This window comes from Cetorhinus maximus, chromosome 7 (genome assembly GCF_964194155.1).
Source record: "Cetorhinus maximus chromosome 7, sCetMax3.hap1.1, whole genome shotgun sequence".
In the NCBI taxonomy this organism is placed as follows: Eukaryota; Metazoa; Chordata; class Chondrichthyes; order Lamniformes; family Cetorhinidae; genus Cetorhinus; species Cetorhinus maximus.
The window spans coordinates 104,711,421-104,729,865 of NC_135885.1; the positions used below are offsets into that span (position 1 = coordinate 104,711,421).

The following is an 18,445-nucleotide window of genomic DNA, read 5'->3' on the forward strand; positions in this document are numbered from 1 at the left end:
TCCGGCTGAGGTACACATTATGATATTGTGGAACTATTCAAAGAAGACCAGGAGACATCTTTTGGTGTCCTGGCCAACATTCATCCCTCAACCAACATCACCAAAATCACACAAACCATATATCTTGTTCTTATTTGTTTTTTAAATTAAAATTCAGAGGTGTTTTTTAATCTTTAGTGCTTCTGGAGGATGATGTTTCGTGCCAGGAATACAAATTGGAACTTGCTGATAAGACTACAGTTGACTTCAGATTCTCGTAAAACACAATGGCCTGGAGTTTACAATAAAAATAATGATGAGGCTATTGGCACTCACTGTTAGTGAACAGCAAATCAGACAGTAACTTCCAGCAACAACATATGCGCATTTAAACATAAAAAATCAAGAAGCTAAATATAAAGTTCAGGAACTGCTGTCAAGTTGCCCTGCTCCTCGAGAAGCTGCACTATACCTTGATGAGAAACTCGTCATTGAAACCTCTGGACGAATGTGATATCTGCATGATAGGTAGTGAGTAAACATGCCAGAATAAGTTAGGGCTCGTCTACTTCAGGTTAAGTGCATTTTTAACACTGTTATCAATTTTGATTTCTGTTGAAGAACCTCTCTGGCACTGGAAATTAACTTGTGCGAAAGTGAAATCTCATTGCCGCTTTTTGATTGGTTGGAGATTTTAAAAAATAAGAGTTAGTTTTAAAAAACTTCTGTTCTTTTTCTTATCAGTCTCTCTCTTTCTTTCATAGCTTTCATTCTGTGATAAGCTGATGTGTAATATACCTTTAAGAAGAATGTTATAATGGAATATCACATGATCTTAGTATCCACTAGCAGTAGCGCGGGCTACCTCTGTAGTTAGTAGTCTGTAGTCAGTAGTTAGTAGCAGCAATAGTGTAGAGATAGAGTTTGAAGTGGAAGTGCATGTTTAGTTGCTGCTGAGTACCTTTGCAAATAAACATAGAGTTTCTACCTATGAAGTGTCTGCTACTCAACCCTATCATTAGTACCAAATTGGCCACCACTTGCAACAAGTGTGCAAACAGGATCCAACAAACTGGCGATGAGGATTAAACAAGTTAAATAGAAGCAAGCAAGAGAAACAAAATCAGCGCTGTACCTTGCACAGCAATTGTAAGTAGAAGTTCCGTTCAAATTGTCGAAGCAACTCCCCCCCAGCATGCCACAATTTGGAAAAATTGATCCTTTCGACCCAGGATGGATGATTGGTCCCACTATATTGAGCACCTCTCATTCTTTTTCCAAGCAAATAAGATTTCGGGGGAAGAGAAGAGGCGAGCGATCCCCTCAAGTATATGGAGGAATAAGACTTATGGCTATATTCAAAGTTTGAAGGCACCCAGTGCCCCAGACTTGAGAAATTTTGATGAATTAGTGGACCTGGTGAAGGGCCATTACCAACCACAGCCCTCAGTAACGACGCAAAGGTTCAAGTTTTATTCAAGAATTAGAGCCCCGGGGGAGACAGTTGCAAGCTAGGTAGCAAGCTTTAAGCAATTAATGGAATATTGTGATTTTGGTACATCCTTAAGCAATATGCTTAGAGATCATTTAGTGTGCAGTGTGAATGAGGACAAGATTCAGAAGCGATTGTTATCTGAAACAAGTTTGGATTTTAAGATGGTGCTAGAGATTGCACTGGCAATGGAAAATGCAGTTAGAGCTTCAAAAGCCATACAGGGAGGGCAAAATGATGTTGTCCTCCAGGTGGGAAGCCCCAGCCAAAAAGGGCGCGAAAATGCAAGACTCCAATAGCAGGAAACTGAGAAAAAATGACTCAGCGGCAAAAACAAGGAGCAATATCAATAGAGGTAGAAATAAACAATTATTTAACATTTGGCACTTTAAAAAAATACAATGTTTTTATTGTCATAAAACGGTCACGTAATGACAATGTAAGGAAAGAGTCAAGCAGACTTTTAAACAAAATAAATAAAACAGTGAGATCTACAATGTAGCCTGAAGCAACAGATCCAGATATTTATTTGTTGTATACTTTAAGGTTGGAAGAACAGAACCAATCTATGTAACAGTGAAAGTGAATGGTAGACCTGTTCAAATGGGAGTGGATACAGGAACTTCCACTACAGTAATTGGGGAACATACCTTCAAATATCTGAGTAATGGAGAACTTCAATTAAATTTGGAAGAAACAACTGCCCAATTAAAAACATACATGGGTGAAGACACTCAAGTCAAAGGCATAAATAGTGTAACTGTTAATTATGGGAGCCAACCGGTAAAGCTACCAGTGTTGGTTTTGAGAGGCAGAAGACCAAGCCTCCTAGGGTGAAACTGGCTAAGGGAAATTTGAGGGACCTTGAGGGACCACTGAGATTCCAAAAGGAAGCAGGAGACATTTCTGCTTTGGAGGTGAAGTGTGTAAATGCTCAGCAACCTGAAGAACTGCAGGCTGTCTTGAGCCAAAATGTGGAAGAAGAACAGAAGAAGCTCGAAGAGACCATGCTTAAGAGTAGAGTTTGAGACGAGGTGAGCAACCTCCGAAAGGAAAATGAAAGCTTGCTGAAAGATGTTCACAACACTACAAGATTCCCTCAGGTCAAAGTTGGGGCCACTGGAAAAGTAGGAAGTGAACCAGGAAGAATTCAGCACCCCTCTGACCATACTGAAGGATGAGTTGGCAGAGAAGACACAACAATGCTTAATTTTCCAGGAGGCAGCAAACAAATACAAAAAAGAGATGGAAGAACTGAAGAATCAGCTACGTGAAGCCAAAAAGGCTTTGGAAGCAAAAGTCGCAGAATTCTCTAAGAAACAGACAGATGATGAAATTCTGGTAGACTCAATCAATGAGTTCACTCAAGTCAAGCTTACACCTGAGATTAAAGTCAGTGCTAAAAAGAAGGCACGCAGAAAGAAGCTTTCAAGGAGGTCAAACAATTGTTACACTCGTCCAACCTATTAGTGCATTATGACCTAAAGAAAGACTTAGTGTTGGCTTGTGACGCATCCCCCTGCGGAGTGGGAGCAGTGCTCTCCATCGGATGGATGATGGCACAGAATGGCTTATTGGTTATGTATCGAGAATACTCACCAAAGTGGAAAAGGGTTACTCACAGATAGAAAAAGAAGGCCTGTCAATCACCTTTGAGAAATTTCACCAGTACATACACGGCAACCATTTTACTATCATTTCAGACCACAAGCCAGTGCTAGGATTGTTCAACAAAGACAGGGCTATACCACCCATAGCTTTGGCAAGAATACAATGATGGACTTTAATCCTGGAAGCATATGAGTATATTCTCGTACATATGCCTGGTAGTCAAATTGCAAACGTTGACGCACTTAGTCGCTTGTGTTTACAAGAAAAGGATGTGAAAGTCCCAGTTCCACAAGAACTTGTTTTGTTGTTACATTTCATAGATTCATCACCAACATGTTCTCAACAGATCAGAGACTGGACAAGTAGGGACCCAGTGCTATCACAACTACGAGAACAAGTACTTCATGGTTGGTCACAAGAGCCTGTACCTGACAAACTGAAACCGTACTTTAACAGAAGGCATGAAATAACCAGCCAGGATGGTGTCCTATTGTGGGAAGGATGAGCGATAGTACCTCCAAAGGGTAGAGAGCCATTGCTAATTGAACTACTCAATATCCAAGAATATCCAGAATGAAGACCATAGCACGCAGCTACCTATGGTGGCCTGGGATGGATGGTGAAATAGAGAGTTTAGTGAAGAATTGTGTGCAATGTCAGCAAGTGCAAAAGTTACCTTCAACAGCTCCAATATACTCTTGGGAATGGTGAGGAAGACCATGGGTGAGGTTACACATTGACTATGTGGGACCTTTCATGGGAACAATGTTTCTGCTCATTGTTGATGCCCATTCAAAATGGATGGACATATATGAGGTGAAATCACCAACGTTTTCTGCAACAATTGAAAAGTTATGTCAAAGTTTTGCCATTAATGGAGTACCAGATGTAGTCATTTCTGATAATGGCACAGAATTTACAAGTGCTGAGTTTCAGCGGTTTATCAGCCTCAACGCTATCACTCGTGAAAGCTTCACCATACCACCTTTCCTCAAATGGCATGGCCAAAAGGGCGATGCAAACATTCAAGGCTAGCATGAAGAAATTAACTGGAGATTCCTTAACAACCAAGTTAGCACATTTTCTTTTCCATGAGAGGACCACCTCTCACATAACCACAGGTGTCACACAACAACAATTGATGAAACACCTGTCTCAGGACATTATTGAACTTAGCAATGCCAAATTTAGGGGGGAAGGTTGAAAGGAGTCAGGGAAGTCAGAAAACTAGACACAATTGGCATAGTCGCGAGAGGAAATTTACCGTGGGAGAAACAGTATGTGTGAAGAACTTTGAAGAAAGACCAAAGTGGTTACTGGGTGAAGTAAGTGAAGTGACTGGACCTCTATCTTACCACGTGGAGATGGAAGGCCGAATCATACGGAGACATGTGGATCATCTAAGCAAGAGAGAAACTATGCACCAAGAAATTATTCCACCAGAGTTCACAACCGGGTCAACGTTTCCTGTTGATAGAACGCAACCTAGTACAGATGTGCCCAAAGTACGTGCTGTTCTTTCAAGAATGGAGGATACAAATCTGCAGGAGCCCAGCAAAGCACCTGATGTTCAGGCAACTCCGGAAAAGGAGGTTCCTGACAAGGCATCTGAAGTTGTAGAACTGAGACACTATACACATAAGGAAACCCCCAGAAAGACTGAATTTGTAAATTATTTATCAATGTAAATATTTTGCTATTTTGAGAAAATTGTAATTATAAATATAAAATGTATTTCTGAGTAAAGGGGGAGGGATGTGGCAATCCGATGTGTAATATACCTTTAAGAAGAATGTTATAATGGAAGATCACATGATCTTAGTATCCAATAGCAGTGTCGCGGGCTACCTCTGTAGTTAGTAGTCTGTAGTCAGCAGTTAGTAGCAGCAGTAATATAGAGATAGTTTGAAGTGTAAGCGCATGTTTAGTTGCTGCTGAGTACCTTTGTAAATAAACATATTTTCTACTTATGACGTGCCTGATGCTCAACTCTATCATTAGTACCAAATTGGCCACCCCTTACAAGTGTGAGAACAGGATCCAACAAACTGGTGATGTGGATTTAACACATTCCCTCTCTTTTCTTTCTTGATACTGAAATAAGCATTCTAATTTACACCTCCTTCAGACTTTTAAGCCTCATTAGGAATTCTTCGGTATGATTTGTCAAGAAGATACACAGTTGCTTGCCCTGTTCAAGCAGGTCCCAGATCCCCTGAGGGAGATGCCACACTGAAATGAATTTCTAATCACTGCAAGTTCATGTGCAAAGGCCCACAGACCATATGTAAGCGTAATAATGGGCTGGTTAACTGCTGGCCACAAGATCCAGGTCAATATTAGTAAAATATGTTAGCTGTAGTGTATTCTAGTAAGAAAAAAAAAATAGAAACTCTGCCCATCATCTGAAAATGAAGCATAGATGAACACTTGCATGAGACTATTTATTAATGATCCAAGGGTCAGGTTGAAGAAGCCTGAATGGAGAAGAGGGAGGAAATCAATGTACAGATACCAAGAAGTCAAGCATGTTATGTACATTCAGAGAGAGACAGCAAGAATCATTTACATTTTTATTGCAGGGCAATCAATGGGAGATAGCGGACTGAAGTCAGTGGAAAAGTAAATACGACAGGGTGCAAAAGAATTTACCGATTCATTATCGCTAGTGATTTAAATAGTCATAAAAATGGAATTCTTTGTCGATGGAAATTTTTGAGGAGAAACCCCACAAAAAAAATGAGAATGTGAACACTTTTGGGTAGATTCTATTAGTCCTTGCTCAAAGTAAGGTAACTTGTGAGCTGAGATTTTATATGTGTATGTGTAGCATGTAAGACTCTTTAAAAAATATCTAGCTAGACATTTCCTTGAGTTCAGCATCACCAATATGTGGACGCTGGAGGGGGAACTGTGCAGATTCAGAAGAATGATACCAGAGGTTTAAGGATTAAAGTGTAAGGGCAGGTTGCAGAAAGTTTGCTTGTTTTCCCTTGGATTTAGAATGTTGAGGGGTGAAGTGGCCAAAGTATTTAAAATGATTAAAAGATCTAACAGGATAGATGCAGAGAAATTATTTCCTCTTGTGGAAGAATCCAGTGCGAGGGGACATAAAATTAGATCAAGACCATTCAGGAGTGAAATGAGGAAACATGATTTTACAGAAAGTGCCATGGAATCTGGACCTCGTTCCCCAAAAAAGCTGTGCATGATAGGCCACTTGTAGTTCTCAGGATTGAAATTGCAGGATTTTTGTTAGCTTAGAATATCAAGGGTTACAGAACAAATGTGAGTGAATTGAGTCAACATACGGATTGGCAGTGATCTAATTGAACAGAATTGAGGGGCTGAATGGCCTATTCATGTTCCTTTACTGAAAAAATATGATCAATACATGTTTAGTTCATATCCTAACAGCAGATAGATGTGTTGAATAATATAAATATGTAAAGATGAACAGTAAAATGTGGAAATGTTTTTACTTCCCCTGCAGGTTGCCATTGTGAAGTTGCTTTTGAAGCATCATGCAAATCCTAATCTTCTTAATTGTAATGAGGAGAAGCCCTCAGGTTCGTAAATCTGAATCTTTGAATTTGCTAACTGAACAACGACCATTATTGTACCTTCTAATAAAATGTAACTTGTTATACAAATGAGATACACAAATGAGACACAAAATCGCACACACACAGACACACTCACACACATACACACACAAAGACACAGATGATACACATACATACTGACACACACACACAAACACACATGCACACACACGCCAAATTATATTTATATGGTGGCTTTATGTAATAAAACATCCCAAGGCACTTCACAGGAGCATTATAAAGCCAAATGGCCCAGAACCCAGATGGGGTGCCAATCACCGGCAGATTGCCGCTCTGCTCCTTTTTATTTACCCAAGTCTGGAGCTGCACCTTTCTTGCCCAGACATCTGGCCTGGTCCTGGTGAGAAATATGCAGTGTGGCAGCTCCTGGATTCCTTTCTGTGAAGTGCAAGATTGTCAGTGTAAGTGAAGCTATGCCCTGTTTTTATGGCACTAGCTATAGTAAACCTGTAAGTTTAAAGGTCCAAGCCACTTTGACAGGAGAGGAGGTAAGTGTATAATTTAAGTGTCGAGGATGGGATGGGTGTGGTGGGGTGGTGGAGAAGGGGGGGAAGGTTTGGTGGTGGGGGAGTGGTTGGTTGGTAAGGGAGGTGGGGGGGGTAGATGGGAGGTGTGGAGGTGGTTGGGGGTTGGCTGCGGATAGGGGCTTGGTCAGGGGGTCATGGGGGATTGAGAGAGTGGCCAGGTAGTCGGGGGGTGCGGGGGTGTCGTTGGGGGGAGCAGTTGAAGGGTTAGTCGGAAGGTCCATTGGGGGCTTGGGTGGGGAGTGGTCAGTACCTTAGTTACCCAGGAGTTAGAGATGGTTTTCATCCTTCTAACTTTTCCTAGGTAACTCTCCTGCTAAGAGAGTCAGAACCATCTGAAGTCTTCGATTTAAATTTCAGTTTTGGATGATTCTAGGCACAGGGTAATTGCCCATCAGAAGTTTAAACTTCCGGGGTAGTCCTTGCATGGGGACTTCTTGGGGGCCCAACAGCAGGTCCGGAGTACCTTCAGGGTATGACCCCCTGGGGAATGGAAGTTCTGGGCCAATATGACATTGAGCCACATAAGAAAATATCAGGTAAGATGACAAAAATTTGGACAAAGAAATAGGTTTTTAAGGAGAAAGAAAGTGGCGGAGAGTTGTAGGGATGGAATTCCAGAGCTTAGGGCCTGGGCAACTGAAGACACAGCTACCAATGGTGGAGCAATTATAGTCAGAGATGCTCAAAACTCCAGAATTAGGTGAATGCAAGTACCTCAAAGAGTTGTGTGGTTAGAGGAGATTACATAGATAAAGAGGGGTCAGTGCATGGAGGGATTTGAAAACACGTTTGAGAATTTAAAAATCAAGATGTTGCTTCAGCCATTGTAAGTCATTGAGCACAGAAGTAATAAGTAAATGAGACTTGGTGTGAATTAGGACAGGTTCAGCAGTGTTTTGGATGACCCTAAGTTTATGGACAGTGGAATGTGGAAGACCAGCCACGAATGTATTTAAATATTCAGGTTCAGAGGTAACAAAGGCACTAATGAGGAATTCAGTGGCAGATGAGCTGAGGCCGGGACAAAGTCATGATATTATGGAGGTGGAAATAGGCAGTCATTCTGATGGCTCGAGGATAAGGTCAGAGGCTAATCTCAGGGACAGAGGTCACACTAAGGTTGCGAACACCCCACACCCCATATAAACACACACAGCCCAGGCACATATTCCACACATTCACATGCACCTCATGTACATAAACAGCCACACACACAAGCACACCCCCAACATACACAAACACACACCCACACGCCACACCACCCACCCCACGCACATGCACACGACCACCGCACACACATGCACAAAGCCCCATCCTCACAATCAGACACACATAAACCCATGCACAAATCCACCTCACACAGACACATGCCTACCCTACACATAACTCACAAACATACCCCTAGCTCAACCACAAGCACAGACCACTGCACATGTATACACACCCATCTCACAGATATACACACACTCACATCCACCCATGCACACAATCACCTTAGACACATGGACACAACTACACACAATCACACCCCCACCCACACACACCCACGCAGACCCATCCTCACACATAGACACGCATGCAAACACGTACCCATACAAATACCCCCCAACACATACAGACACACCATTCCACACACATACCACTCCACACACACAGACACACAAATACACACATGCACAGACGCACCACTCCTCACATCCAGACATTCATATATGTACAAAATTAATCTATGTATATGTGCATATAAAATAGAGATATATTAGGTATATATATATAATATGCAGAACTCTCCAAAACACACACAAATACTTAAATATGCACTAAAAACACACAGACCCCACACACACCCACACCCGCTCAAACCCGCTATAACCTACACAGACTCACATTCCACAATGTCTCCTAACATACCCAACTCAACACAAAACACAACAACCCAATTCCCGGTTCCACAAACCCGAACCACAAGAAAGTAGGGAGAGGGGTGAGTGAAAATGGGAGTTGTAGTGGGTGACTCTGGAAACAGTACGGATGCTGCCAGGTGCAGAGGCGGTCTGGGCAAAAGACCTGCCTCAGCTCACAAGTACTTTGTCTAAGATTTAAGAAAAAGCAATAGTACAAAAAACAGCCTTCAACCCTCACACCCCCTCATCCCTCAACCCTCACACTCCCTCATGACACTCCCCATGCCAACCCATACCATGACATGCCCTCTTCACCTCCATGTCCGCTCATACCCTCCATTCAAACCTATGCCCCTCTAACTGCTCCCATGGTCCTTTACATCTATGCCAACTTAATGCCAACTCATGCCAATCCATGCCCCCAATCTGCCACCCTTTGCTTTTATACCATCCATGCCAACTCACCCAGTGTCCACCATGGGCAGCCCTCAGGACCCATGCTGAGATTAAATAAAATAAAGTTCTAAGTGTCTATTACAGGCTTCATTAAACAAAAACATTCTCATTCATGAAAAACATTCACTACATTTATATCCCTTCAGCTACATAATCCCTTATAGAAACAGACATATCACTCAAGTGCTTAATCCCTGATAAAAACAAACATTTGGAATTCATAGCCCCAAATCAAAGAACAGGATTTTTACCTCATTGGGGAATGGGGGTAGGGTGGTGTTGGGGGTGGGTGGGGGGGTGGGGGGCAGGGTGTGGGAGGGATGCGGGAGGCAGCAGACTGGCTCATGAGTGGCCGCAAGTCTGACTGTCACTGATAGTTGGGCTCCAACCGCGATTTCACACTGGCTGGCCAATTAACGGCCAGCCAGCTTGAATTGCGTGCTGAAACACTCAGCGCTGCCTGGGTGGGGTGGAGGGGAGGAAGGTGAATGCGGAAGTCAGCACATACATGCAGGTAGACTCAGTGAAAAGCTCCCCGAAGGCACAGAGCTGCCGCAGGGAGCTAAAGATTCTAACATTAAAAAATAAAGATTTTAAAATTAAGATAAACATGTCCCCTCATGTGACTCTGTCACATGAGCAGAGACATGTTAAAAATGAGATTTAAAAATTTTAATTTTATTTTTAATTAAAATCGGAAACCCCGTCCTGCCCATGGATGAGGTTTCCTCAAAAATCCAAAGGCCACTTGGCCTTTTCCCCTGTCCACCAACTGTAAGGTTGGATGGGCAGAGAAAAATTCATTTCATTTAATTCATTAATGGGTTTAACAGCCTTCTTAATTGTCGGCAGGCACACTGCTGACTCCCATATGTGCTTGCCGACTGAAATATCGATCAAGTGCATGATGACGTCAGGACACTTGCTTGACATCATCGCACGGTATTTCACACTTGTGCATGCTGGGTACCCGCCTGCATGCTGAGCTGAAAATCCAGCCCAAAGAGTCCTTAAAACTTGTAGCTGTCAGTCAAGCTATGAAATGGCAGGCACCCTACTGTGATATTGGAAGGTTGTGAAATCAGTCATGCAGCAATAATTCAATAATGATAGCCATCAGGCATATGTCAGCAGACAGAGTGAAATAGCAAGCAATGATTATTTTAACACTGCATAGAGTTTTTTTCAAAGATTCAATGTGCAGGGGTTTTAAATGTCATGACTGCTTGACAGTTGCTTTTGACAGTTGCTTTTGACTGTTCATTTTGAGACTTTTGATCGTTGCTTTTGACAGCTCTCTTGACAGTTCCAATGAAAATATGCATTTTTTACACAATTCATGTCTTATTTTAACAATCCCAAAGGTCACCTTAGCTCTTCCAAAGGGCAGCTTACCCCTCCAAAAGGTGTCTGAACTCCTGCAAAGGTGTCTTGGAACTGCATACAAAGGGATATCCTACCTCTCCAAAAGGGTACCCAACCTCTCCAAAGGACTGCGCAAAGCTTAGACATGCTCCTACCAGGCCTAATTTGCACACATCTTGTTTCCCACTCCTGACTAATGAAAATCAGACATGACTGAAGGCAGCTTCTGTTTTACATGTGTATATCCCTGCCCAGCCCCATTCATACCCCTGCAAAAATGGTAAGTGCTGTGTTTGGGGGCAGGCTTCTAGATTTCAACCTGCTCTGCAATTTTCGCAATGATGGAGAAGCTCACCATAGTTGCGAAAATCCAGACACCACACTCCATACATAGCCCTCACATAACCACCAAACACAGATATACTTCACTAACCCTTCCAACACACAGCTCACCCCACACCCACACAACCACACCCCCCCCCACCACCCACCCAACACATACACACACCCACGCAATGTGTTGTAATTTTCTTGACACAGAAAATAATAAACTCCAATTAAACTGAATTTTGCTTTTATGGTTGTATCATAAAATGTTTTGTTTTGTACAAGAAGGTTTAAACCAGTCTTAAGGCTTTGTTGCACTCAATTGATTGGAAAGTGTGTAAATATTCTCATTGCATCCAAAGTTACTGAGATAAGAAGCTTCAAAAAGATGCAAACTGCATTTCAGCAATATCTGATCGATCAGTAATCACATTGTGAAGCTGGACAGTGCATTCCAGATCCCAGCCAATTGCTGCATTTTTTTTCCCCACAGTCATCTTTAGCTTTTTAGCCAATCACTTTGTCTTCTGGTTCTTGACCCTTCTGCCAACAGAAACAGTTCCTTCCTATTTAATCTTTCTAGACCTCTCATGAATTCCTCTCACCCTTCTCTTCAATAAAGAAAACAACCCAACTTCTACAATCTATCCATGTAACTGAAGTCTCTAATTCCCGGAACCATTGTGCAATTTCTTTCTGCGCCCTTTCTAAAGCCCTCACACCCTTTCTAAAGTGCGCTGTCCAGTGTTGGACACAATGGTCTGGATTTTAGGGTTTCCAGTGCGGTGGTGGAGGCAGAATGGAAAGTGAGTAGTCCGCTTGCTCCTGGCCCCAGTGTCTTGGCTTGGTGAATCAAGCATCGGGTGACCAATTAGCGGCTGCCTAGCAGGAATGTGCCCAATTAGAGGGGCAGACAGGAGAAGGGTTATGCTGTGAACAGGAAGTCGGTCACGGCTATCAATTTACTGCCCTTTCAGTCTCTCCTTATTTCTTACAGCAGGCTCAAAACAGTGAATAAATGAAGGAAAAAAACATACAAACACTGCTACTTGATCCCTTTGGCAGGCCTTTTCTTCAGCCCCTGAGCCACTTCCTAATACTTGGCATAAAGGACTCCCAAATATTTTCCTGTCTGATGCCCATCATTGAAGTGGGCAACAAAAGAATTGCATACAATTGGGTGTTTAACAAGCTCAGTAGCTTATCAATTGGTTATTTCAAAATGGTGGATCAGTTTCTGATTTTGGCACCTACTTGCTCTCTGTAATATCAGAAACTGACATGATGTTGGAATGCTGGCCTGGCACCATCACACTGTACTTTACATGCACGTCAGGAGACAGCCACCTGATTCGCAGCCATAAAATCCAGCCCAATACTGCAGTTGAGGCCAAAATAGTGTTTTATAAAGATTCATTATAACTTTCTTGCTTTTATTCTTGATGCCTCTACTTATAAACCTCAGGATCCTGCATGCCTTATTAACTGCTTTCCCAATCAACCCTGCCACTTTCAACAATTTTTGCACGTGCACCACAGTCGTCTCTGTACCTGCACCATTAGATTTAGTTTAGCTTATATAGCCTCTCTTGTTCTTCTTACCAAAATATATCACTTTGCATTTCCCTGCATTAAATTGCATCGACCACGTGTCTACCGATTCCACCAGCCTGTCTATGTCTTCTTGAAGTCTAATACTATCCTACTCAGAGTTTACAATGCCTCCAAGTTTTGTGTCGTCTGCAAATTTGAAATTTTGCCCTGTACACCCAAGTCTCGGTCATTAATATAGATCAAGAAAAACTGTAGTCCAAGTATTAATCCTTGGGAAACACCACTGTATACCTTCCACTGTTTCCTGTCAGTCAGTGAATTTCATATACATGCTGCCACTGTCCCTTTTATTCCATGAGCTTCAACTTTGCTGCAAGCCTGTTATGTTGGCACTTTATCAGACGCCTTTTTGAAGTCCATATACACCATGTCAACCGCAGTGCAGATTCAGAAGAAATGATATAGTGCAATGAGGCCATTCGGCCCATAGTGTCTGCACTGGTTCTTTGATTGAGGAATTCATTTATTGCCATTCTCCCACCTTCTCTCCATAACCCTGTACGTTCTTCCTCTTCAAATAATAGCCTAATTCCCTTTTGAATGCCTCAATTGAACCTGCCTCCACCCTCTCAGGCAGTGCATTTCAGACCTTAACCACTCACTGTGTGAAAAAGATTTTCTCATATTGCTTTTGCTCCTTTTGCAAATTAGTTTAAATCTGTGCCCTCTCATTCGCAATCCTTTCGTGAGTGGGAACAGTTTCTCCCTATCTACTCTGTATCTTCACTGCCACTGTCTGCCCATTCCACCAATTTGTCTATGTCCTTTTGAAGTTCTACACTAACCTCCTCACAATTCACAATGCTTCTAAGTTTTATATCATCTGCAAATTTTGAAATTGTGCCCTGTACACCAAGGTCTAGGTCATTAATGTAAGGGTCGCAACACTGACCCCTGGGAAACTCCACTACAAACCTTTCTCCAGCCCAAAAAAACACTCATTACCCACTACTCTGTTTCCTGTCACTCAGCCACTTTCACATATATGTTGCTATTTTCCCCTTTATTCCATGAGCTCAGGAGTCTGTTGTGCGGCACTGTATCAAAGGCCTTTTGGAAGTCCATGTACACCACATCAACAGTATTGCCCTCATAAACCCTCTCCATTACCTCTTCATAAAACTCCGGCAAGTTAGTTAAAGATAATTTTCCCTTAAGAAATCCATGCTGACTTTCCTTAACCCACATTTGCCCATGTGACTATTAATTTTGTCCCTAATTATTGTTTCTAGAAGTTTCCTCACTACCAAAATTAAACTGACTAGTCTGTAGTTGCTGGGCTTATCTTTATACCTGTTCTTGAAATAGGGTGTAACATTTGCAATTGTCCAGTCCTCTGGCATCACCCCTATGTCTAAGGAAGATAGAAAAGTTATGGCCTGTGCCTCTGCAATTTCCTTCAGTATGCTTGGGTGAATTTCATCCGGTCCTGGTGCCCTATCCACTTTTAAGTACATATAGCCTATCCAAATACCTCCTCCCTCTGAATTTTAAACCCTTATAGACCTAAATTATGTCCTCTTTCATCATGGTCTGGGTAGCACCTTCATCCTTGGTGAAGATAGATGGTAAGTATTCATTTAATACCTTAGCTGCCCTCTGCCTCCATGCGTAAGTCCCTTTTTTAGTCCCTAATCAGCCCTAGTCCTCCATTTACCTCCCTTTTACTATTTATGCCCATAGAAGATTTTGGGATTCCCTTTTATGTTAGCTGCAAGTCTCTACATGCAGCACAGAATCTGGTGGATGAGAATGATGCAAGAAGTAGCAAAGGGTGACAATGCACATACCAAGAGCTACGAAAAAAAGCATACAAAAGAGATATCAAAGTCAATGTTCTGACCACAGCCGGTGTTGATTACTATGCAAGCCAAATCCCAGAGGGAAACTTGGCTTACGGGCTACGCCCTTTCTTTTGTATTCTGAAAACGAGAGGAAGTTTTCTTTATTCGTTCATGGGATGTGGGCTTCGCTGGCTAGGCCAGCATTTATTGCCCATCCCTAATTGCCCTTGTTCAGAGGGCATTTAAGTGTCAACTACATTGCTGTGGAGCTGGAGTCGCATGTAGGCCAGACCAGGTAAGGACAGCAGGTTTCCTCCCCTAAAGGACATTAGTGAACCAAATGGGTTTTTACAGCAATCAGCAATGGTTTCATGGTCATCATCAGACTTCTATTGAGTTCAAGTTTCACCATCTGCCATGGTAGGATTTGAATCCAGGTCCCCAGAGCATTACCCTGGGTCCCTGGAACACCAGTGAGCAACAATACCACTATGCCACTGCCTCTGCTTATGTGCTGATGTACCTCAGCAGTAAGAGGTCTAGTAACAGTTTTGGGATTTTTAAAATTTAAAAGTAAAAGTTTTATTAACAAGAATAAAAGAAAACTTAAGCACACAAGATGGCAGTTGCACAATTACAGTTAGCCTTACAAACATTCCCCCCAAAAAGATCCTTCACTTGGTCAGGCCCACAAGTAAACACCTTTCAGCAACCCTCCCTTATAGATGTTTAACTGTAAGAAATCCAGTAATATTACACAATGCAAACTGCTATAACTTCAATAAAGGCATATACATAACCAATAACTCACTTCTATTCTGCCATGGAAAACTAAGCTTCAGGTTTATGTAGCCTAAGTCTTTTCTGGCTTGACTGGATGGTTGATTCAAACCGGATCCTCTCCCAGCCCAGATCTAACAGCTCCCAACTCAACAGCTCAAACAGCTCCAGCTACTCCGACTCAAACAGCTATAGCCATAGCTACTCTAAGTTCCCCACGGCAAATTTAAAATACCTATTTTCCCCTTTCACCTCAGGTTGCATTGTTCTCACACCTCTTTGAACTCCAATCCTTCCAAATGTAAAACCTTTTGTGTGTCTATCTTGTCTTTGCTTTTAGGCCAATCAAATATAACATCCTCCCTTCAATTTACCTATGGAACTCCTGCAAGATGCAAACATGTTTCTTGTTACCTCTGACTCCCATTTGATATTCAAACAAACTCTCAACTTATCTAAAAATGTAAATGCAAGATCTAACCTCTTTACCTGCACCTCAAACCTAACACTTATCCTTTTCATGTTTCAACCTTCGCAGGCAAAATGCCTCCTATTAATCTCTGCCCGGATTGATTAAATCATACATAAACACAGAAACGTTTCCACAGAATAACACAATATTCCCCAAAAATATTTTTTTTAAATATCCATCATTAAAAAAGTACCACAGTCAACACAAAGCATTTTTACAATTATTTTATAATAGGGTGAAAGTTCAGAAGCAATAGTGCCCCTTTAAACTGATAACAGTAATGTTATCAATGAAATAAGGACAAGGCAGGCATGCTGAATATTTACTTGGCATCAGTGTTTAAAGTAGAAGAAGAGGTCAATGTGCCAGGTATACCAAGGAAACTATTATTGAATCGTGTACAGGAACTCAATAAAATTAGTGTAAGCATGATAACAGAAATGAGGAGATTAAGACACTAAAGAGTGGCAAACCCCCAGGACCAGGGTTTCTATCACAGGGTTTAAAACAACCTAGGTCAGATACCCTAACTTTAATCTTCTAAAGTTCTCACAATTTGGGAAATGTTCCTCTGGATTGATACATTTGTTTTGTCATTCTGCTATTTAAAAAGTTGAGAACGGGAAAGCAGGGAATTATAGATCAGTTAACCTAACACCTGTTGTTGGGAAATTGCTAGAGTCTATAATTAAGGAATGGGATGACTGAACAACTTGAAAATTTTCAGCTGAACAGAGAGAGCCAGTGGGGATTTGTAAAGTGTAGGTCATGCCTGATGAATCTGATTGTATTTTTGAAGAGGTGACCTAAGTAGTCGACTGGGAAATGTCTATAGATGTTACTTATATGGACTTCCAGTAGACATTTGTTAATGTCCATCATAAGAGACTTTTAAACTGAAGTTGAAGCTCATGGAATTGAACTGAAATTATTGACCAGGTTTGGAAATTAGCTGAGCTGAAGGAAATACAGAGTAGGGATCATGGGCAGGTACTCTAACTGGCAGGATTTGACTAGCGATGCCCCACAAGGGTTGTGTTGGGTCTCAACTACTCATTGAATTTGTTGACAGTTTAGATGATGGTACTGAAAACCACATATCCAAGTTTGCCAATGACAAAGAAAAGTGGCATTGCAAACAGTGTAAATGGAAGTGTAAAATTACGCAGGGATATTGGTCCAGATCTTCTGGCCTCTGGATAGTCAGAGACCAGACATACCCACAAGATGCACTCCAGAACCCATCAGTAGACCCAATGCAATGACTCCATGGGAATTTCCTAGGAAGTATGAACCTCAGATGGGCAATTCCCCTGCTCCCCAGAATCCTCCGAAAATGTCTCCAACTCTGAGTTACAGTTGGAGACTTTGGACGGTTGCGACTTACTTACCTGGATATTTACCCAGGAAAAGTTAAACAGAAAAGTTCTGGCCTAACTCCTGGCTAACTAATAGCTGACCCCTCAATCACTCATGCTGACCCTCCCCCCAATTGCCCCCCAACCCTCTGACTTCCCTCCAAATCACCGATTCCTCCTTGACCCAACCTGACTAGCCCTCACCATCTGACTCTGACCCGAACACACCCTGAACCACCCCCCGCCCCCCCGATTATCCCCCAGCCACCCCCAACCTGACTTCACCACCCTACCCACCTACCTCAATACCCACCCTACCCCCTTATCCACTTACCTCACCACCTTGCCCCCTTAACCCCTTACACACCCTACCTCCTTACACATCCTACCCCCTTACCACCTTACCTTATCCACCCTACCTGCTTGCCCACTTATCTCATCCACCCTACCACTTGCCCATGCACCATCGACCCTACCCCCTTAACCATCCTACCCCCTTACCCACCCTACACTGTTACCCCCTGACCGCACCTACCACATCCCCTTACCCACTTACCTTGCCTACCCTACCCATTACACACTTACCATACATCCCCTACCCCATTACCCACCCTACCCCCTTACCCACACACCTTATCCACCCTACCCCCTCTCCCACCCTAACCCCTTAGTCCCTTATGTCACCCACCCTATCTCGTTACACACTTATCTTTTCTCTGTAGCTTTTCAAAGAAGCTTTGAGACATTTAAACTCTCTAGTTACCAGAATACGGCAGCTAGTGCCTTAAAAAGGGCGCGTGGCTTCTACATGGATTCTCTCTGTTGCTCCTTCCAAAATTTGCTACACTTAGTCAGTTTGGAAGGATCCTCCTTTGGGAGACTGGCCAGAAAAATCGGAGAAAGGTAAGTGTGTATTTTTATGTCTGATCAAGGTTGGAAATCGGGGTTCCAACCCTGAAAGGAGGATTTGTCCAGTGATAGATTAAGTGAAAGGGCAAAACTGGTAAATAGATTTCAATGTAGACAGATTTGAGGTTATTCACATTGGACCTAAAAAGGATGGAGGAGAATACTTTCTAAATTTTGAAAAACTAGAAACAGTGGCAATCTAAAGAGATTTGGGGATCCAGGTACATAAACCATTAAATGT

The 18,445-nt window shown here is 42.3% G+C and overlaps 1 protein-coding gene across 1 annotated transcript in view; it reads left to right on the forward strand.

Moving 5' to 3' along the window:
* myo16 (myosin XVI) overlaps positions 1 to 18,445 on the forward strand; it is a 654,305-nt gene that overhangs the window by 183,159 nt on the left and 452,701 nt on the right. Inside the window, exon 7 of the mRNA XM_078544837.1 lies at positions 6,576 to 6,651. Coding sequence (XP_078400963.1) covers positions 6,576 to 6,651 — 76 coding nt within the window. The remainder of the gene's footprint in view (positions 1 to 6,575; positions 6,652 to 18,445) is intronic.